Genomic DNA, 23,370 nt, shown 5'->3' on the forward strand with positions numbered 1-23,370 from the left:
GTTTTTCTTTGGCACGCTTCTCCTATTACATATACCTCCATGGGTGCGTCTACACAGCACCCGACACTCGAAGTAATAGCTTATTATTAATAGTAGCTTATTTCAAGTCTATTTCAAAATCGCTTATTTTGTCATTTCGTGCGGTCTATACAGCACCAAATTTTGAAATTCAGCTCTATTTTGAGCCATTCCTTATTCCTCGTACAATGGGTTTACAGGGATGGCAAAACAGCACGACCACAATATTTCGCAATAGCAAATGCATTCAAAAGACGCAGGGTAGCTATTTCGGGATACCTCTGGCGTCCCGAAATAACTTTGCTCTGTAGACATACCCCATGTGTATACTCAACCACACCCTTTTTAGTCCTCTCCAACAATCCCCCCCCCCCCATCTTGTATTCTCTCCCAGAATTATTCTAGCATACGATGTTAACAGTAGTTGAAGTGCTTCAGAGGGACAGCAGAGTTAGTCTGTAACTGGAAAAACTTAAACAACAAATAGTCTTGCAGCACTTTAGAGACTAACAAAACATGTAGATGGTATCATGAGTTTTCATGGACACAACCCTGCCATTAGAAATTCTTCCACCTCTAATGCAGCTAGATCTGCTAGTGATCAATGGGATAATGCACTCTGCTTTTTCTGCAGGGATAAAAGTAGTATGTCCTCAGATCAAAATTATGCATCTCAACATGCTATCCCCATTCTAGTACAAATTTTGCAAAATTATACAAAAACAGCACTGTTTTTAATTTTACATAAACAGTCAACTAAAGAAACCTTCTTAAAGACTAAAGATTAAAGAATAAACTACTTTTATCTGCATTGTGTCTTGAACAGTGTGGGCATCAGAACTCCTTGTAAATTCAGTTTCAAGGGGTTTTTGTTTTGTTTTGCAAGCACCATTTGAAACACATTTATTTCAAAAGAAATGATAATGCTAACTGAGCCACTCCAGGGTAATTACTGGTGTTGACTGACTCCATCCATCAAATTTTATTTAAAGATGTTTTTGTACATAATGCATTTAATTCACTACATACCACAGCAAAAAGCATTATTCCAATCAGTTATATGTATATTTGTTTTTTCAAATATAATCTCTATTAAACTTTGGATCTCTGGCCTATGGGGATGCGGGAGACACAATAGCAGCCGTATTTACCCGTCTATGCTAATGTGCATTTTGTCAACATTATCAAACAACAAAAATAATTACTGAATGCACCATTTACCTTTCTGCAAGTGTAATTATGTGTGTAATTTTTAAAATGATTAAAATTGAATTTAAACAAAAGCCTTTTTGGACACACTTTATAAAAACACTGAAAAAGTGTTATGGCATGGAAAGGGTTAGCGCTCAAAACTAATTGGTTTTTTTCTCCCCAAGCAAATTTGGGAATGAACTGAAGCTGCTCCCTGGTGTGAAAGCTGAATCCAGCAGCCACCTGCAGGATCAGCGACCAGCACTGCCAGATGCTACAAAGCCTTTGATTTCCAGTAGCGATTTCGGCCACATTTAACTCATGTGACATGAACTAACTGGAATAGCATATTCAATCACTTTTTTTTTTTTTAATACAAACTCTGGTTTTTCAGCTTTCTATATATGAAACAGCTGCAGCAGATAGACTCATTCAGACTCACAGCTTGGGCCCTGGTTTCCTTAATGGCTTCCATGATGGCATCCATGTTGAGGTAGCTTTTGCTGGTGGGAGCTGGGCCAACACAGACAGCCTCATCCGCCATTTTCACATGAACCTGAAGAGACAAAATTCTGCATTAACAGATGCTCCCAGAAAATATAATTACCACCACACTGAAATATGCACACAAAACTGATTGTTTCAAAGATAATTAACATACACTTCGAAAATGTGCACTGAAATTAAACAACAATGTACAGGAACTCAAAATAACATTAAATCACATTTTATTTGCTCCAAGCTTAAGACACTATCAAAATGTTCTATTATTTCAATACATACTTTTATTTAATCACATACAAATAATGACAAATATAATTTCAGCTTCCTGTACTGATAATCTATATGTAAATTCACAGCCTAAAACTACTTTGTTACATGTAACCAGGGTAGCCTAATATCTTAATACTTAACAACAAACATTCATGGCCAGTTCTAAGCAGGCTCCCCAGGAAGTTGGGGATAATTAGAGTGAATTGAATGAAGGGATGCAGTGAGTGTCCCTGCACAGCATCAGGTCAGCACCATGCACAAATTAAAGCCTATGACTAAAGAGTTCAATATCACTACACGTGAACCAGAAAATCTTGAAAATTATTTAAGCAGGCTCATTTTTTATTCCTGATCCATTGTATCCTCCTTCACTTGTGCAATTGTCAAATACATTTTAAGTCAAATCTTAACATAAAAAGTCTAAAAGTTTTCCCCACATTTTATATGAACAATTAAAGAGAAATGTTTTGGAGAAATTTAAATGGAACATTTGCATAACACACTTAGGTTGTTTTCAGTTAGTTGGGAGAGAGAGGAGAGAATCTTTGCATTGATTTGGGAATGCTAAGGTGATTTTTATCTACATATTTCTGTTTTTAAAAATACATAATTTGATAAAAGAAAAATGTTTAATTGCAATTTGCAAAATTGTTAAAAGATTATTTTTTTAAAGCCAATGTCTATGTTAATATATCAGTTTTTGCCCTCCAGCATTCATACAAATCACTTGAAGGCTTGTTCGTTAGTTTATTCCAATATTTTAAAAATGCCATAGAAGTTGGACACTTGCATGAAACTACATGAAAATAAGTAGAACAATTTTCAGTTCTTTGATTTTTCTTCTTTTAGGAGTCTTACTCCAACAGCATAATAATTTTCTATTTTTTTTTTTAAAGTATGAAGCTGTCAATTCATATGGTTATATATAAAAACAGAGTTTTGATTTTTCTATAATGTGACCTCTTGCATACTAAAGGATTATTTAAGGAAAAAGAAGGTAGAGAAATGCACATATATAGAAAATGACAAAAGAGGCAGCAAAAATGTTTAATGGCACAATGGTTTGCTTGAGAAGGAAACATTCAAGAAGAGGTGGTCAAAATATTTCTAGTAGAAGCACAATGCCCTGATACTTTAGAGGAGCCTATTCTGAACCCAAGTTTTGTTTCTCATTTGTTGTTAGGCTATTTTGAGAATTAAACCCTAACACCTCCAGATTCAGCAAGGTGTTTAAATTCATGCTTAATTTTAAGATAATGTTTTATCCCATTGTAATTGGTAGGACTACTCATGTGCTCAAAATGAGGCATGTATTTAAGTACTTCCCTGAATCAGGATCTATGAATGCACATTACTTTTTGGAATATCTAATCTACCACATGTGAACTCTCACAGCTTTTACTATGCAGCTATTCCAACTATACCCAAGTCTTTACGCAGGAGATTTTAATAATGTCTGTTTGAAAACACACAAAACAATTCTTAGATTGCCAAGAGATTGCCAAAATTAACCTAGACATTAGCTTTCATTAAGCACTAAAAGCAAGAATATTCTAAGGCCAAAACCTGCATGCATCCTTATAGACTGTCAGGCAGGAAGGTACCTTAATAGATCATCTAATCTAGTCTCCTACACCGGGCTAAGTGTTAATAATCCTCATGACAGTTGTTTTTCTAACCTGTTCTTAAAATATCTAATGATAGAGATCCCACAGCCTCCCTTGGTAGTTTGTTCCCATGTTTAACTACTATTATAGTTAGTAAGCTTTTACTAATGTCTACTCTTAATACATATTGCTGAAATGTAAGCCCATTATTTCTTGTCCTATCTTCAGTGGTTGAGGAAAACAATATCATTGTTCTCTTTATAACAACTTTTTACATATCTGAAGACTTATTATATGCCCCCTCAGTCTTCCCTTCTATTTTCCAGATGAAATAAACCCAATTTTTTTTTTACTCTTTCCTCATAGGTAAGACTAAAATTGTCACGAATGCTTTTAGTAAGAGTTACAGATAGGTCACAGACAAAGAAAAATTCATGGAAGCTGTGACCTATCTGTGACTTTTACGAAAAGCATCAGTGACAAAATGAGCATTGTGTGTCCTTACACCACCTGAAATAGGGCAGCTGCACAGGAAGTAGGAGCCGCCTGCAGTAGTTGGAAGCTGTGAATTACACCTGCCGTCCATACCTCCAGGGGTCTGCAGCAACGAAGAGCTCAGGGCACTCCCCGGTGGAGGCTAGAAGCTCAGCTGCAGGGGCCACGAGAGGCAGTGGGGGCATCCAGTAGCTCTCATAAACCGAAGTCACAGAGATCGCTGGAAATCACAGAGTCCATAACTTTTGGGACCTCTGTGACTAAATTGTAGCTTTAGTCATAGATCATGTTTTCTAGACCTTTAGTCATTTTTGTTCCTCTGCTCTGTACTGGTTCCAATTTGTCCACATCTTTTCCAATGTGTGGTGCCTAATACTGGACATATTGCTGTAGTTGCAGCCTGATCTATACTGAATAGAGTGGATAAATTACTTCTTGCATCTTCCTTCCTTCTTGCTAATATATCTCAGAATTATGTTTGCTTCCTTTGCAATAGTACTATATTGTTGATTTTATATTTATTTTGTGATCCACTATAACCTCTAGATCTTTTTTCTGCAATATTCCTTTCAGGCAGTCATTTCCATTTTGTATCTGTGCAATTGATTATTTCTTCCTAAGATTAGTATTTCGCATTTGTCCTTACTGAACTTCAGTCTACAGGCAGTCTCCGGGTTACGTACAAGATAGGGACTGTAGGTTTGTTCTTAAGTTGAATCTGTATGTAAGTCGGAACTGGCGTCCAGATTCAGCCGCTGCTGAAACTGATCAGTTTCAACAGCGGCTGAATCTGGACTCCAGTTCTGACTTACATACAGATTCAACTTAAGAACCCCAGGCATCCCCAAGTCAGCTGCTGCTGAAACTGATCAGCGGCTGATTCCAGGAAGCCCAGGGCAGGGGCTTCCTGTAGTCAGCCACTGGTCAGTTTCAGCAGCGGCTGACTTGGGGACGCCTGGGGCAGAGCAGCTGGGGTGCTGCTGGGTTGGTTCAGTAGCGCCCAGAGCGGCGCTACGGGACCAACCGGCAGCGCCCCAGCTGCTGTACCACAGGCGTCCGGAGCAAAGCCGCGGATCACAGGGGCAGCGGGACAGCCCAGACGCGCCGTGGCTGTCCTGCTGCCCTCAGGCTCCATAGCTTTGCTCTGCTTTGCTCCCCGTCCCCCTGGTCTGCGGACCAGGGGGACGGGGAGCAAAGCAGAGCAAAGCCGCGGAGCACGTGTTCCGCAGCTTTGCTTCCTCTCCCTGGTCTGCTGGAGACCAGGGAGAGGGAGGGCCCCGTTCGTAACTGCGGATCCGACATAAGTCGGATCCACATAACTCGGGGACTGCCTGTATTTATTTATGACTATTTCCCCAGTTTGTCAAGATGTACAAGCTTAAAACTTCAAGTTCATGAGTAATGTTACTGACTTTAACCGGACTGCTCAGGTGAGTGACGCTAAGCAGGTAAATGTTGGTAGCATTGGAGCCTTCATTAAAAAAGCACAATAGTAAATAATCAAAAAGTTAGACAACCATTTTTGAATACCAAAAGAAACACACAAAAGCAATACAGACACTCAAAACACATAAATGCATCTATTTCACAATACTGGTAATAGAATCAAAAGTGACATTTTTGTGTTTGTCTTTTCTTCTCTTCTTTATACTTCTCTTCCCCTTTTTTGTGCTATCTCTGATCCCTTAGCATACCCTGTCCTCTTCCTTTTCCCTTCCTCCCCCTGTTTCCTGGTTGTTTCCCTTATCTCTCAATCTTCTCTTAATTGCTGGCATGTGGCACTCACTTCATAGCTGAGAATCAATTCAGTCCTTCCCCTCCTTTGCTTAACCACATGTGTAGGCACACCAAAAAAGTAGAATTAACAACATCCTTTTATCAGACTTACTTTGCCTGTTCTGCTCTGGAATGGCACACAGAGACTCTCGGCATGCCAAGCCAAAAAGCTTTTCATGCCACCTTCTGTCATCAATGTTGGCAGTTGTTGACTTTAATGGCAGCCTCTTGAAACACTAAAGGAATCTGGCACGGGTATGAATCTTTTGTGTATCGGATTATTTACTGGCTCTAGTCAAACTTTTAGGACCAATTTCATACTAGCATTCATGTGTCATGATTCTGTTACACTAACACCTATTAGAACTGTCATATTACTTATGTAACACATAGGGTCCTGATGAGTACAGTACGTTCATGTACTGTACCATAAATAAAATTACATAACTGTCAGCAAGTAACATTGGAATAAGATAGCAATAACTAAACCATATACAGTACACTACCCAGAATTATGGGTCGCTATTACAAAGCCATTATTTCAATCTATATTACAATAGCACCTTCAAGTTATCTCACAATAAGCAGATATACATAGCAACACTGTAAAATTCCCTTCTCTGAAGAGACCATAAAAATCTATATGCACATTTTCTACATTTCATGAAAAAATTCCAATACATTTCTCTTCATAAGCATTGTGAATTTCAGGGGTGTCCTCTGAAATTCAAGTTGCATTAGCTGTCCAGTTATAAATGCCTATAATGAGCAGGCCTTGACAAATGCACTTGCCCGCTCGCCCGTGGCGAGTAGATTTTATCAGCTGGCGAGTGCAGGGGTGGATTGGCCCGGTGGGCCGTTGTGATGGGCTGCTCAAAGCCCGCACTACGAGCGGTGCCAGCCCCATCCGATCCGCTGGCCGGGCGGAGGAGTGGAGCGCCGCCGGGAAGGGGGAAGCGCGGTGATTCTCAGCGCCAGGCTGCCTGTGTGCAGCTCCAGTGCGAGGAGGCGGGGCACAAGCGAGAGGGTGGGACGCTGGCAGATGCCAGTGTGACATGGCCCCGCCGATTTTAAAGGGCCGCGGCAGCTCGGCCCTGGCTGCGTCGCCCCAGGAGCTGGCTGCGGCACAGCCAGGCCCTGCCCTGCCGGCTCTAGTCCTGCCATGGACCCAACCCCCTCGCCAGTGAGAGACCACTCCTGGCCAACCACCTGGCTCACTGCACCCATCCCGCATCCCTTTGTCTCAGTCCTGCCCGTTCCCCACGCCACCCCTGCTTCCCTGTACCCCGGATCCCCTGCTCTCCCTCTTCCCTGCGACTCTGGTTCTGCGCCGCCCTTGCACTCTGCACCCCTCCAATCCCTGCCCCCCCAGCTCTGTGCTGCACATTCCCTGCACTGCCCCTAGACCCCGATCCCTCTGCCCCTCCCGTTCCCCACGTCCCATTCCCCATGCCTCCACCGCACCCTGCACCCCTCTGGCTCTGTGCCTCCCGTTCCTGCGCCACCCCTGTACCCCTCTCCACTGTTCCCTTCACCCCTCTGGCTCTCTGCACCCTGTTTCCCCTGTGGGTCGGAAGAGAGGGGTGCCTGTCCATAGAGAGGGGCTGGACAGGGCAGGCAAACGGCTGCTGTGATACAGCAGCTAATGAAAGGAGGAGTTCACTTGAAGCGCCTTTACCTTTATGGGAAAAAACAAATGAAAATGCTATTTGCTATTTATAGGGCTAAAATGCTAGGACAAAAATGAAAACAAACAAGCAAAACCCATTGCAAAATGCAAACGTGTAAAAGAAAACAAAAGGGGGGAGGCGGCCAAAAATGTTTGGCTTGGGGCAGCAAAAAACGTAGAGGGGAAGGGACTGGGCTGGACTGAACTGTGTGGAGGGGAGGGGGAAAATATGGGGAAGGAGCTTGTGCTAAGGGGAAGGGAGGGGAGGAGGTCAGGAGAAGAAGAAAGGGGAACACACCGAGGGACAGCGGTGCAGGAGAGACAAATGCCAGGGGACCAAGTGCAGACAATGAGGTAAAGGGCAGGAGGGGAGGTGTCAGTGGGAGGGGAGACAGGGTGATGCTGGGAGAGGAGAGAGTAAGGGCACTGGGGGCTAGAAGGGGGAGGGGGAGGTGCTGGCAGAAGGCTAGAAAGAAGGGGTGGGCATGAGGAAGGTGGGGATGGAGCAAGTCATGTGTGAGGGCACAGGGGCATGAGGGGAACGGGGGCAGAGGGCGGTGAGGGGGTGGGTATCAGGGGAAAAGAGAGCAAAGGGGGCAGTGGCAGTGAGAGAAGGGGGGGCACAAGGAGGGTGCAGGTGCTAGGAGATTCTGGGGGTGAAGCAGAAAGGCAGACACCTGCAGGGGAGGGACCAGCACCAGAGGAGAGAGGCAGGACAGGTGTGTAGAGGGAGGTGTTAGGAGAGGGGATGAGGAGGGGTAGCTCACATGATCAGAGTGGGGCTACTGGAGGAGTGGGCACAGGGGGGAGAGAAGGGCTGGTGGAGGGGGGCAGGTCTCAGGAAGGCTGAGGGCAGTGAGAAGGGCAGGAGTCAGGACAACAGGGGAGGGTTGGGGGGCAGCAGGCACCAGGGGAGCTGATGGAGCAAGGGGAGGAGACATGGCAGCAGAGGGAAAAGGTAGAGGTTAATGAGTTATTTATTAATAACTTGGGTGATATTTATTAATAACGTATTAGTAATTACTGTTCTTATTCTTATTAGCAATTTATGCTATTAAAAAAAAACACTTTTTTGGGGGGGACGGTGGCGAGTCCCTTTTTTGTCTGGCGAGTAGGGTTTTCCAGAATTTGTCAAGCCCTGATAATGAGTATGTGGTTTTTTAACTTTAGTCATAACAACTTACGGTTAAACTCCACAAGGGAGTAATTATTTCCCTTTATTTACTTCCAAATGAAAAAAAACCTGGTTCTTAAACAACTTCTGAACCTGCTTGGACTTCATTTCTCTACATGGATGTTTTTGAGGTACATGAGTTTCTGCTCTAAATTAACAATACTGCGTGATCCTCCCTTCAAAGAAATGAGTGGGGGGAGGAGGGGAAACCTGAACACCAGTCTTCAGCAAGTCTTGTCTTATACCTACATACAGGTTGCTGATAATCTCCAAAACTAATACATCTAGAACACATTTTAAAATGACTAGATATCTCATGTCATGACTGACAAAAGACAAAGTTTCTTTGAAAGGGGAGTGAAAAAGGATCTACCAAAACATGATATCACACACATCTTCCAGCTAACTCACATTTAAAGGCAAAATTTAGCAATCCATGACACTATGTGGGTTTGGTGTACTCTTGTGTGGGAATCCAAAAATCAATCAACAGATTATACTCATATATGCATTATTTTTTCCTCAATTCCCACATTTAAAACCAATACATCATAGGAAATATTCTATATTTAGTTAGTGGTTCAACCATATAGAAGTTAGAATAATTCTGCCTAAATAATCTATTTAAATGTTTTTCAATTAACTATTCAAGAAACATCCAAATAGAAAATACTTATACAAATTTTGAGAGAAGACTATCACTGTGACATGCAGCGTATTTCACAATGTAAGAAAAGGCAGATTATGGTGGAGGTTTTTCAAAGCACGCCATCTGAACTATGCCATGTCACATCCAAAAATGCAGTTTGTGAGACATGCCCCATCACAACATGAAAGAGTGGGAAAAAGGGATCTTATGAAAGTTTCCCATGGCCATACATTGATCTCTGGAACTCTGACCTTGACACAACTCCAGTTGAATTACCATCCTGCAAAAAAAGAAGTTACTCACCGTGTGAAGTAGTGATTGTTCTTCGAGATGTGCCCCGTGGGTGCTCCACTCTAGGTGTCGGATCCCATCAGGGCGCCGCGGCTCGGAGACTTTTCATAGCCGTACTCCGCCGGCTCGCGCATGCGTGGTTCCCCAGGATAGCGTTTGCGCCTTTGATCAGCCGTGCGCGAGCCGGCAACCGTCAGTTCCTCTCATCCGCTCATCTGAAAAGAAACATTAAAAGAAAAATTTCCGGAGCGGGGAGGAAGGGCGGGTTGTGGAGCACCCACGGGGCACATCTCGAAGAACAATCATTACTTCACAGGGTGAGCAACTTCTTTTTCTTCTTCAAGTGGCCCCGTGGGTGCTCCACTCTAGGTGACTCCGGAGCAGTACACAGAACAGAATTAAAGCGCTCCGGAATCAAGACTACCAGCATGATTAAGTACTGCTGTAGCCACAGAAAAATCTGAAGTAAACTGATCAACTATAGCGTAGTGCTTCACAAAAGTCGCATACGAAGACCATGTTGCTGCTCTGCAAATGTCGCAAAAGGACACTCCACTGAGAAAGGCCGTAGTAGCAGCAACTGCCCTAGTTGAATGAGCTTTGGGGCGAGAGGGGAGAGGCTTCCCTCGCAGTGAATGACACATGGATATACACAAAGCTATGAGCTTGGAAATACGCTGAGAAGTTAAAGGCTGTCCTTTTGAGTGACTCGCCACTGACACTAGAAAGCGGTCTGTTTCCCTAAAACCTCATGTTCTGTCGATGTAAAACGCCAACGTTCTTCTCACATCCAGCGTATGCAAGTATGCTGCTTGCGTTGAGGTATGGGGTTTGGGGAAGAAGCATGGTAAAACCACCGGTTCGTTTATGTGGAATTCAGAAGACACCTTCGGAATAAACGCTGGGTGGGTCCTCAGCGTTACCGATTCTTTTGAAAAAACTGTATAGGGCGGCAAAGCCATAAAAGCTGCTATCTCACTCACTCTGCGAGCTGAAGTGAGGGCTAGGAGAAAAACCAACTTGATCGTAAGTAAAGGTAATGTTACTGTTGCTAAAGGTTCGAAAGGGGGACGAGTCAAAGTTTGTAGGACCAAATCCAAGTTCCATGAGGGAGGAGGAGGCCTCCGCGGAGAGTGGAGATTCGAGAGTCCTTTCAGAAATCTTTTTGTAGTGCGGTGTGCAAACAAGGAAATATCGTCATCCCTATGATGGTAGCAATTAATGCATTCCAAGTGTACTCGTAGCGATGCGATTGCCAAGCCATTGTCATGTAGTTGCAGGAGATAATCCAATATACAAGGTAAAGATGCAAAACGCGAGTCCACGTTATTGTCCATACACCATGCTTGGAACTTTGCCCACTTAGCTGTATAAGCGGTTCGTGTAGATTGTTTACAGCTATGTATCAACACTTGCTTGACTAGCTGAGAGCAGGATTGCTCGGAGTTGGTAAACCAGCCAGCATCCATGCAGTGAGGTGTAGAACTTCGGGTCTCGGATGACTGAGAGATCCGTTGTCCTGGGTCAACAGATTCGGAAGAGAAGGTAGCGGATATGGCGCTCTCACTGACATCTGGTGGAGCATTGAGAACCAAGGCTGACGAGCCCATGCCGGTGCTAGAAGGATTACCCGGGCTTTGTCTACCTTGATCTTTTCAAGAACCCTGGGAATTAATACTGCCGGTGGGAAAGCGTACAGCAATGACGTCCCCCAATGAAGAAGGAAGGCGTCCCCCAGCCAGTGGCGTCCTATTCCGGCTCTCGAACAATAATTGGGACATTTCAAATTGAGTTCTGTCGCAAACAGATCTATCGTCGGAAATCCCCATTGAACGAAGATACGATTCAGAACGTCCGTGCGGATCTCCCACTCGTGGTCGTGTGGAAAACGCCTGCTGAGAGAGTCCGCTATTGAGTTGTCTACACCTGGCAGGTAGGAAGCTGTTAGAACAGTGTTGTTGATAATACACCAATTCCATAAACGGATGCTCTCTGCACAAAGAGAACGGGATCGGGCACCTCCTTGCTTGTTTATATAAAACATAGTTGCCATGTTGTCCGTTAAAATCCTGGCAGTTGTCTTTTGAATGCTTGACTGAAAGTGCTTGCAGGCATGTCCCACTGCTCTCAACTCGAGCACATTGATGTGCAGTAGCATTTCTCGTGGTGACCAACGTCCCTGGACCGTGAAATTACCCATGTGAGCTCCCCAACCTATGAGGGAGGCATCTGTAGTTATTTGTGTAGTAGGCTGAGGGTGATGAAATGGAACGCCTGTGAGGAGATTGGTCGGGTTGGTCCACCACTGCAGGGATTCCCAGACATACTGCGGCACCACTACCAGCCTGTGGACGCTGTGCTTTGACGGGATGTAAACCGTGGCTAACCAGTACTGGAGGCAACGAAAACGTAACCTTGCGTTGCACACTACGATGGTGGCAGCAGCCATATGCCCCAACAGCTGTAGACAGACGCGTGTGGGGATTGTTGGAGCATGAACCACCGTGTGTACCAATTCTTTGATTATTATAAAACATTCCATCGGTAAATATGCGTAAGCCACAGTTGAATCGAGGCGCGCACCTATGAACATGAGATTTTGAGATGGAACTAGCGTTGACTTCTTCCAGTTTTTGAGAAGGCTCAGAGTAGCAAATTCATCAGATACTGTCCAAACCATACGACCTGTTTCCATACAAGTTGTCCCCTTGAGAAGACAAGCGTCTAAGTAGGGGAATATCGCCACCCCTAGTCTGCGTAGGTGGGCCAGGACCACTGCTAACATCTTGGTGAAAACCCTGGGAGCACATGCCAGGCCGAATGGTAGAACACTGTACTGGTAATGCTCGTTCCCCAATTTTGGAAACGAAGGAAACGTCTGTGTGCCACGTGAATTTCTATATGGAAATAAGTGTCCTGTAAGTCGAGGACTGCAAACCAATCCTTTCTGTTCAATGACGGAAGAATGGTTTATAAGGTTACCATCTTGAAACGCTGCTTTTGAAGGTGCCGGTTTAGTTTTCGATGGTCCAGAATGGGTCTCCAGCCTCCCGACTTCTTTGGTGTGAGGAAATATCGGGAGTAAAAACCTTTTCCCCAAAACTGCTTGGGAACTCTCTCTATCGCTCTGATGGTGAGCAAACGTTGAACTTCTTGCTTCAACAGTTTCTCGTGAGAGGGGTCCCTGAAAAGGGACGGGGAGGAGGGAGTGGTAGGGAGAACAGAGAGAAAAGGGATGGAGAGGCTGGACTGAACTACCTCTAGCACCCATCTGTCTGTGGTGATCGCAGACCAGTTGTGGCAAAATGAGCGTAGATGATGGTGAAAAAGATGATGAGTTTCCGCATTGACTATGGGCACTTGGTTTGCATCCTCGACAAACAACTCAAATCTGTTGCTCAGTCGACTGCTGGTTACCCGAACAGTTCTGCTGTGGTCGCTTGCGTTGGGGGCGCTGTCTAGGGCGCTGGTTGTCGAAAGGACGTGTTTGCTGTTTAGGAAAATTGAAGTCATACCTCCGTGGGTAAGGGAAATAACACCGTTTGAAGGAAGGTGTGTCCATCCCCATGGTGCGTGAGTCTTTTCCCGAGTGGAGGACCTCATCAGTGTTTGCAGCAAAGAGTTTAAGTTTGTCAAAGGGAAGATCCTCAACCTTGCTTTGCAACTCCTTCGGCGCCCCTGCTGACGAAAGCCAAGATGATCTCCTCATAGCAATATCAGTAGCAGCGACCCAAGCTGCTGTGCTGGCCACATTCATCGCAATCTGAAGTGCAGTGCTACATGATGCGTAACCTTCCTGTACTATTGCCTTCATGAGTAGTTTCTTGGTGTCTGGGAGATGGTGCAGCAAATCTGCTAGTTTAGAATAATTATCGAAATTATGGTAATTTGCAATGCGAAGTAAAAGTGTAGCTGAGGAATAAACTTTCCTCCCAAAGATGTCCAATTTCTTATTGTCCTTGTCCGGAAGGGTATTTCTGTACTGTGGCGCCTTACACCTACGTTGTGCTGCGTCTACTACCAGCGAGTTAGGTTGGGGGTGATTGAATACAAAATCCAACCCCTTCGCCGGAACAAAATATTTTCTATCAGCTTTTTTACTTGTAGATGCAACTGATGTTGGGATTTGCCATATCTCGTCCGCCACTTCCATAATCGCCTCATCAATTGGTAACGCGACCTTCGCACCCTGTTGTGGGCGGAGGTTCTTCAAAAGGCGATGTTTCTTAACAGGCACATCTGCCAACTATGTCCTGCGTGTCTGCCACTCGTTTGAAGAGATTCACCAAAATGTTTCAGATCATCAGGTGGAGATATGTCAACTGGGAAAATCGCTTCATCCGGGGAAGAAGATGGGCAGTCCGCCGAGGAAGTTTCCATTTTAGGGTCCTCCGCTTCAGACAGCTGTCCCTCCTCTGGCTCGGATTGATCTAGCTGGATCGTTGGACTCTTAGTTGGAGAAGGTGAACGTAGTGGTTGTGACCGGTGAGGTAAGTATTCCGCTAATGGTGATTGGCAGGTGTAAGAAGATCCCTTATGTGGTGGTGAACGGTGACGCTGGGAGCAATCGTCATATGATCTATGATAGCGCTCATAGTAGCATTCAGAACATGACGGCGAGGAGTGTCGAGAAGAACGTGTGCTACCATGTTGGATATAATAGACGCGGCATGGAGAGCGTCTCACCGATCCGTACCTCGAAAGACAGGAGGGTGACCAGGATCGTGAACGGGACCGATGTGCATCTAAGTACACTGCGTCCCAATAACCATGCCCGCTGTACATAATCCGCGGGGGGAAAAAATAACCGTGATAGCGACTTCGCCTTCTTGGTGAAGTAGGCGGAGAAAGAGACCTGTCCCTATGATGGGTCTTTGACAATGACTTCCTAGATGTTGAAGTCCCATCCCTACCCCGAAGCACAGGGGAGCCAGGAACCAAATGAAGGTGGGACGGTGCCAGAGAGATCAGCTGCTGATGCTGATCTGATGTCGGTGCCGGCAGGACACCCGGTGCCGGGGTTAATAATGGTGCCGAGTCTGAGGCATTGGCGTGTCCCACCTCAGGTCTCGGTGCTGGAGGAGACGGTGCCGATGTCACCGCCGTGGCAGGCAAGATAGGCGCCGATTCGCTGGGTGCCGCAGAAGCCGCTGAAGCTGGTGCCGGGAGGCTGGTCAATTGCGGCGCCAGAGCGCTTGTCAATTTCAAAGCGTGCGCAGCTGAAGCCGGTGCAGGCTTGCTGGTCTGCTGCGGCACTGCTCCCGGTATCGGCGCTGAAGCCGATCTGCCCCTGGATGGTGGGGGCTCTCTGATGCCAGCCCCAGCAAGTTGTCTGGACCCCCCGGGGTTCACCTTAGAAGCCGCTGCAGGGGTTGAGAATGCTGCAGGGAGGGAGCGCATCGGGGACAGCTTTGACTTTGTGGAGCTAGCCAGTCCTGGGGAAGCTGCTCTCCTCTTGTGCTGGGAGGTTTTTATGGCTGCTGAAGGGATAGGGTCAGGCTGCAATGCCTTGCCAAACATAAGCATACTTATCTTCATCTCCCGCTCCCTCCGGGCTCTCGAAGTTAGTTTACGGCAATGGGTGCACTTGTCAGGAACATGAGTCTCCCCCAGGCACCTAATACAAGTGTCATGGCCGTCAGCCGTGGGCATGGCTTCACGGCACACTGAACATTTTTTAAAACCAGTTGATCCTGGCATTGTCAGCAGAGTTAAAGACAAAAAAACTGATCCCTCTGTGACCCCCGCTGTGGGTAGTCAATTTCACAGTTCAGCGCTTTGCTGCAGCGCTTGTCAATGAGAAGCAGCTTTGAAAGAAAAACTTTTTTTTTTTTTAAACAAGAGAACATGTAATAAGTAACAGGAACACGGCTAATCTAAATTTTTTAACTATTTACAGGTAACAACTATCTAAAAACCTAACTGAAGAAGAGATCAGGGAGCTCCGACCGCGACCTGAGGCGGTTGAGAGGAACTGACGGTTGCCAGCTCGCGCACGGCTGATCAAAGGCACGAACACTATCCTGGGGAGCCACGCATGCGTGAGCCGGCGGAGCACGGCTATGAAAAGTCTCCAAGCCGCAGCGCCGGGACAGGACCCGACACCTAGAGTGGAGCACCCACGGGGCCACTCGAAGAACTATTAACTTTTAGAATATCCCATCTTTATAGTTAAGAACTTATGCTAACAGCCAAGTATGCAATAGGAGATGTTAGTGGGTGGTGAACAGAGTATCCCTTAGAGGAGAGGCTAGCTCTGGATCTGCCCCTTATACCTATGTGCACCTTTCCCCTCCCCTCTGTGGATCTTCAAGACCCCTGCTGCCCCATGTGGCCAGAGCCCCATATTCCCTGCTTCCCCCCATGAAAGGAGACTCAAGCTGACCACCCACACAAAGGAGGCCCTAGACACACATACATGTTGGCTGGAGGAGCCCCAGGCCGGCTAAAGTCCAAAACGCCTCCCCACCTGTTCACCAGAGTCGTGAGCCAGCTGCAGTCATAGGATACCTCCTCTCCCCAGGCCCAAAAGGACACTTTTGCTATTCTCCATGCAGGTACTAGGGTGGCTCAGGAGGCAGTATTTGCTACTCAGCTTCCTGCATTCTTTACTAATTAACCTGAAGTCCAGGGAGATTACTGATAAACCCAGGAAGCTGAATAGTATTTGCCACTTCTTCAGCTGCCCCAGAACCTGGATGGGGCATAATAAATCAAGAACTTCCTCCCCAAGTCCTGCAACTGGGGGCCCAGCAGCCATGGCAAAACCAAGACAAGCAGAGGCTCCCCTGGCCTATTGTACCAACCACCCATGCTTTAGAGCAGGCATGTCAAACTGGCATTTGGAGGGCTACATGTGGCCCGATCAAAATTTTCTGCGGTCCCCAGAACATTTTAATAAAACAATGAAGTGTGGCCCACTGGCTGCTCGGAGCATGTGGCTGAGTGCCTGCTCACAACCGGCCGGGCCGCTCTGTGCCACAGCAACTGCTCACAGCTAGCTGGGCACTCTGCGCTGGGCTCTTCAGCAGGCACTCACAGCCAGCTGGATTGCTCTGCGCACACGCTCATGGCCAGCTGAGTGCTCTGCACTAGGCGCTCCAGCAGGCGCTCACAGTTGGCCGCTGTATTCACGCCGCCCCAGTACCTCAGTTAGCAATGTCACTCTGGGACCCAGGTATTAGGTTTAAGGGGGGGCTGAGAGAGCCTGGCTCTGGGGAAAGGGGAAGCATTAGGTTGGGGGGGCCTGGTTCTAGGGGAGCGGAGGGGGGGATTGGATTAGAAGGGGGTATAAGACTGCCTGGTTCTGGGGGGAAGGGAAAGGGTTATTTTGTTAATGTTTTGATTTTTATTTATTCCCAGATAAAATCACAAAATGTATATTAATTTTATATCAATAAAGATGTTGATTTTTTGCAATTGCATGAATTACATCTTCATGAAAAACCTCAAACTTACAAAGTATCTGAAATTTTCATAGACGCCTGTTCTATTAGGTTAACCATGGTCTATACTTGTTTTTATTACAACAAAGCAAGTTATATATCATATAAATTTAAGGTACTTTTAAATTTTGTATATTTAAATTAAAAATTATGAAAAATTAATTTTCAAATTATTTAATATGAGCAAATAATTTTACACATCAAGTTATTGTAATATTATAAAATATACCTAAAACATAATCTATAATAATAAATAACTATGACTTTCTGACAGTACATTTTCCTCAGTGGCCCTAGGTTACCAGGTGTCTAATATTGGTGCCTTCTGCCTGGCACCTAAAACGCTTTTTTTTTTTTTTTTTGCGCTTGACAACAAATTTTTTTGGTCAAACATCTGAGAACCCTAGGTGGCCCTGAAAGCTATCAGTTTTCATTGGTGTGGCCCTCAGTAGGCTTTGAGTTTGACATGCCTGCTTTAGAATCTAGACAAGGACTCTAATCTGTGTGTTTATTCCTCTAGATCTTGGTGTTAGAGACAGGTGCCATAAATCTCACAACAAGCAGCACTGTCAGGATGAAAAGGACAAAAATACAATCCAACTGTAGTTTCTTCAAAAGACAAAAAATTCCTTGTTTATTCAGTCAATAAAGCTACATCTACTCTACGCACCACTGGCAAAAGTCTATAGTGTATGAATAGCAAAATGGGTCAGTGAAAGGCTCTGGCAGAGGGAGAAGCAATGAGGAAAGAATTTAGCTGCTTTCCACAGCTGAAGCCTTTCCCTGAAGTTAGTAAAGGTCCTTTGGGGAAAGGCTCCAGGAGCAGGGACCTTCCTGAGCCTTTCCCTGCTACTTCCCCATACACACCCCTCACCAGAGCTTTTCCCCATTGCCAGAGTTTTTTCCTGTATAGAGAAAGGATCCAGCAGCAGGGAGGCGGCAGGGCACTACACTGATAAAATAAGGGAGCCATGTAGTACATCTACTAGGTGACACACATGCATCTGACGAAGTGGGTCTTTGCCCACGAAAGCTTATGCTCCAACACTTCAGTTAGTCTATAAGGTGCCACAGGACTCCTTGCTGCTTTTGCAGATTCAGACAAACACGTCTACCCCTCTGATACTTGACACATACTTAAAGATAGTTCTACTTGCCTCACTACCCACCCTGTTATTTTTACCCATGCGGACATGTGGGGAGGAGACATATGTACACTGCACAGTGCTGAAAAAAAGAGAGGTGCAATGAATAATATTCCTCATATCCAGCTCCACCACACCCAAGGCCAGGAGGGTTAAGAAGGTTATTTGGGTCAATTAACTGTCCAGGTGGCATCTAGAAAAGGAGAAAGGGGCAGGGATTTAATTAGAAGAGGCTTCAGAGAAGGCTTCAGGAGTCTGCAGTCATTCCTTCGGAAAAAAATTACTCTTGGGCCAGAGGCAAGTAGGAGAGAGTTACCTTGTTGTACGAGTGGGCGGCCGACCGCCCGGTCAGTCGCGGGTCCAGCCACCCCACTCATGCTCCCCCTGTCCAGGTTCGGTTGCTAGTCCTGTTCCCTGTCTCTCGCCCTGGTATGTGGCGCTTGATTCTGCGGCTGCCGCCAGGCTGTGGGAATAGGGAGCCCAGGCCCACCCTCTCTCATGGGCCCCCGCCCAGGGCCCTAAGGACAGGTTCGCCCGATCCTGTCCAGCCAGCGGGGCTAATGCCCGAAACTCACCAGCTCACCGGCTCCAAGCCCCGCCCTGGACTACTTCCTACCCCGCAATCCTGCTCTGGCTCTGCCCCAGCCTCGGTTGGTCCCGCTTCCCTCCGGGTACCTCTCAGGCTGCTACCTTCCTCCTCCACCCCCCCCCCCTCGCTGCTGGCTTTCTTCCTTTTAAATGCTGCACCGGCGCCTTGCCGGTGTGATGTCACTGGCCGCCCTGGCCACGGCCGAAACACCGTGCCGCCCTTTCCCCATCACTCCTCCCGGCATCCACCCTGCTGGCTCCTCCCCCACCTCTGAGCTGAGCCACAGCCGCTGTACAGGGGCCACACACCGCTCGCACCTCCTGCTCTGCCCCCAGGAGCGCAACCGCCGGGTCAGTGCAGGGCGGATCTGCCTCTGCGGGGCGGGGGCGGTCTGTCCCGCCACACTTGTGTAGTAATGAGAGTTCTTCAGATGCATGCCCCATGGGTGTTCCACTCTAGTTGCTGGTGTGTCCACACACTGGCAATTGGAGATTTCTTTTAGAAGTGCCCTGCCATGCTGTGCATGTGAAGTGGTGTCTCATCATGCCGTTAGCTGCGCGTGCAGTGCCTCCATTCCTTCTCTACCGTGGATATAGCTCTGAAGAACCTACTCCCCTACTTTGGAGCGAGAGTAGTGGAGCACCTATGGAAACACACATCTTGAAGAACTCCGATTACTGCACAAGGTGAGGAACTCTACTTCGAGTGATGTCCTCATGGATACTCCACTCTAGGTGACTGAAGAGCAGTATCCGTCCCGTGAAGGCAGGCTTTGGAACCCTGCCCGAAGACTATAGCTAGGACTGCCTGGCCCACTGCATTAGGCCGGATGTCAGAGCATAAAGTTTGGCAGGTTGTTTTTTGTTTTTGGGGGGGAGGGAGGAAACCACACACAAATGAGAAGCAAAAACAAAAAATACCCACAAAAAACACACACCTCACTGATGTATCCCCTGACTGACAAGGACCAAAGCCTGGGCAGGGGGGCCAGTCTAGTAGATTTTTTTTGTGCTCCAGCCCCAGAGTGGAGCAATGGGAGGCTGGAGCACCAGCGTGAGCTCCCTAATGCAGAGCTGCGGGGACCAGATCCAAGCAAGGCAGGGACCACACCCCAGCTCTGGTGGAATGAGCTATAATGATAGGTGATGGTTGCTTGTTATGGATGGCGTAACAAGCATAGATGCATGAGGAGATGCATTTTGATATTCTATGGGAGTCGTCTCCAACCTTTTTACACCCAAGATCACTTTTTAAATGTCAGGACACGCCAAAAATCTATCCCGCCCCTTCCCCAAGACCCCACCCCTTCCTTCAGGCCCCGCCCTCTCTGTTCCCCTTCTATCACTTGCTATTCCCAGCCCTTATACACTCTCAGGGTACGGCTACACTACCACTTTTTTTTTAATCCTTCTCTTTGAAGAAATTTTTCTGACATTTTGCCTGTCTAGACTGGGCCAAATGTTGGAAAAACCCCTTCTTTTGGAAGCCCCCTCATTCCACGTGGAATGAGGAATACAGGGACTACCAAAAGAGCATGTTTGCCAGGAAAACTCCTACAGTCTAGCCATACCCTCACTGGGTTGAGATAGGAGGTGCGGGCTCTGCGGTGTGAATGAGGGATTTAAATGTGGGAAAAGGTGTGAGGTGCAAGATCTAGGAGGGAATTTGGATGCAGGAGGATGTGAAGAAGAGGATGTTGGCTCAGGGAGGGGACTCCAGGCTGGGGAGTGCTGGGCTCAGGTGGAGCACTGGGGTGCTGAGCAAGCCACAGGCTTGTTGATATGAGGGTGCAGAAGTTTGGGTTGGGATGCATGAGGGGCTCAGGGCAGGGAGGTTGGGAGTATGATGGACTCAGGATACAGATTTGCAGAGTGTGAATGCTGTAAGTGTTGTGGCAGAAGGCTGAGGATGCGGGGGTGCAGGAGTTTGGGGATGTGAGAGGTGTGGGACGGGGTTCCAGTGTATGATAGGCTCAGATTTGGGGTCAGGTTTTGGAATACAGAAGTATTATGATGCTGTGGCCAGATGAGGGCTTCACCCCAACTGGGGGCTTGTTGGCCAGGCTTCATTTTTAAATAAAATATTATGTTAAACACAAACGATTTCAGCATTGTCTTTATTTATGAGGGGCAGGGAACCTGTTTTGAATCAGGGGTCACTGACCCACAGAAAAGTCAGTCGGAGCCACAGAAGAGAGATCATAGAATCATAGAACCACAGAGCTGGAAGAGACCTCAGAAGGTCATCAAGTCCAGCCCCCTGCTCTAGGCAGGACCAATCCCAACTAAATCAACCCGGCCAGGGCTTTGTCAAGCCGAGACTTAAACACAGTTAGGGATGGAGACTCCACTACTTCCGTAGGTAACCCATTCTAGTACTTCACTACCCTCCTGGTGAAATAGTTTTTCCTAATATCCAACCTGGACCTCTCCCACCACAACTTGAGACCATTGCTCCTTGTTCTGCCATCTGTCACTACTGAGAACAGCCTCTCTCCATCCTCTTTGGAACCTCCCTTCAGGAAGTTGAAGGATGCTATCAAATCCCCCTTCACTCTTTGCTTCTGCAGACTAAACAGACCCAACTCCCTCAGCTTCTCCTCATAAGTCATATGTTCCAACTTCCTAAACATTTTGGTTGCCCTCCGCTGGACCCTCTCCAATACATCCACATCCTTTTTGTAGTGGGGGGGCCCAGAACTGGACACAATACTCCAGATGTGGCCTCACCAGAGCTGAATCAAGGGGAATAATCACTTCTCTGGATCTGCTGGCAATATTCCTCCTAATGCACTCTAATACGCCATTAGCCTTCTTAGCTACAAGGGCACACTGTTGACTCATATCCAGCTTCTTATCCACTGTAACACCCCAGGTCTTTTTGTGCAGAACTACTACTTAGCTGGTTGGTCCCCAGCCTGTAACAATGCTTGGGATTCTTCCGTCCCAAGTACAGGACCCTGCACTTGTCCTTGTTGAACCTCATCAGATTTCTTGTGGCACAATTTCTCTAAGTCAGTCTAGACTCTATCCCTGCCCTCCAGCGTTTCTACCTCTCCCCCTAGCTTAGTGTCATCTGCAAACTTGCTGAGGGTGCAATCCATTCCCTCATCCAGGTCATTAATAAAGATATTGAACAAAATCGGTCCTAGAACCGAGCCTTGGGGCACTCCGCTAGAAACCATCTGCCATCCTGACATCAAGACTTTGATCACTACCCGCTGGGCCCAGCCTTCTAGCCTGCATTCTATCCATCTTACTGTCCATTTATCCAATCCACATTCCCTTAACTTGCTGGCGAGAATATTGTCAGAGACTGTATCAAAAGCCTTGCTAAAGTCAGGGTATATCACATCCACTGGACTTTCTCATGTCCACAGAGCCAGTTACCTCATCATAGAAGCTAATCAGATTGGTAAGGTACGACTTGCCCTTTATGAATTCATGCTGACTATTCCTGATCACTTTCCTATCTTCCAAGTGCCTCAAAATGGATTCTTAAGGATCCCTTCCGTGATTTTTCCAGGAACAGAGGTAAGACTTACCAGCCGATAGTTCCCTAGATCGTCCTTCTTCCCTTTTTTGAAGATGGGCACTACATTTGCCTTTTTCCAATCATCAAGGATCTCTACCAATCTCCACGATTTTTCAAAGATAATGGCCAAAGGCTCCTCAAAGACATTTGCCAACTACCTCAGTACCCTTGGATGCATTAAGTCCAGACCCATGGATTTGTGTACGTTTAGCTTTTCTAAATAGTTCCTAACCTGTTCTTTACCCAGCAAGGGCTGTCCATCTTCATCCCATCTTGCGTCACTTAGCACATTATTCCGGGAGCCGACCTTGTCCGTGAATACAGAGGCAAAGAAAGCATTGAATACTTCAGCTTTCCCCACATCATCTGTCACTAGGTAACCTCCTTCATCCATTGGGGCCCTCACACCCTCTCCGATCACCTTCTCCTTAACATGCCTGTAGAAACCTTTCTTGTTATCCTTCACATCCTTTGCCAGTCGCAATTCCAATTGTGCTTTCGCCTTCCTGATAACCCCCCGGCATTCTTGAGCAATACGTTTAAACCCTCAGTGGTCATGTGTCCAAGTTTCCACTTTTTTAAGCTTCCTTTTTGTGCTTAAGTTCACCAAGGATTTCCCCTGTACGCCAATCCAGTCTCCTACCATGTTTGCCTCTCTTGCTACGCATCAGGATGGTTTCTTTCTATGCCTTCAATAAGGCTTCTTTAAAATACTGCCAGTTGTCCTGGACTCCTTTTTCCCCTTCATGTTAGCAACCCAGGGGATTCTGCCCATCAGGTCTCGGAGGGAGTCAAAATCTGCTTGTCTGAAGTCCAAGGTGTGTATTTTACTACTCTCTTTTCTTCCTTTGGTCAGGATCCTGAAATCAACCATCTCATGATCACTGTTTCCCAGGTTGTTGACCACCTCTGCGTCCCCTATTACTTCCTCCCTATTTGTGAGCAGAAGGTCAAGCTGTGCACGGCCCCTGGTCAGATCCTTCAGCACTTGTTCCAAGAAGTTATCCCCAACA

General features: G+C 46.6%; 1 protein-coding gene across 2 annotated transcripts in view; it reads right to left on the minus strand.

Annotated features, from left to right (window-relative positions):
• The window catches only part of PCCA (propionyl-CoA carboxylase subunit alpha), a 475,238-nt gene that overhangs the window by 393,521 nt on the left and 58,347 nt on the right, over positions 1 to 23,370 (minus strand). For both annotated transcript variants that reach the window (XM_075918750.2, XM_075918751.2), the window contains exon 5: positions 1,652 to 1,765. In XM_075918750.2, the coding sequence (XP_075774865.2) occupies positions 1,652 to 1,765 (114 nt within the window). The remainder of the gene's footprint in view (positions 1 to 1,651; positions 1,766 to 23,370) is intronic.

The sequence above is a fragment of the Pelodiscus sinensis genome, chromosome 1 (assembly GCF_052426305.1).
Source record: "Pelodiscus sinensis isolate ZL-2025 chromosome 1, ASM5242630v1, whole genome shotgun sequence".
In the NCBI taxonomy this organism is placed as follows: domain Eukaryota; kingdom Metazoa; phylum Chordata; order Testudines; family Trionychidae; genus Pelodiscus; species Pelodiscus sinensis.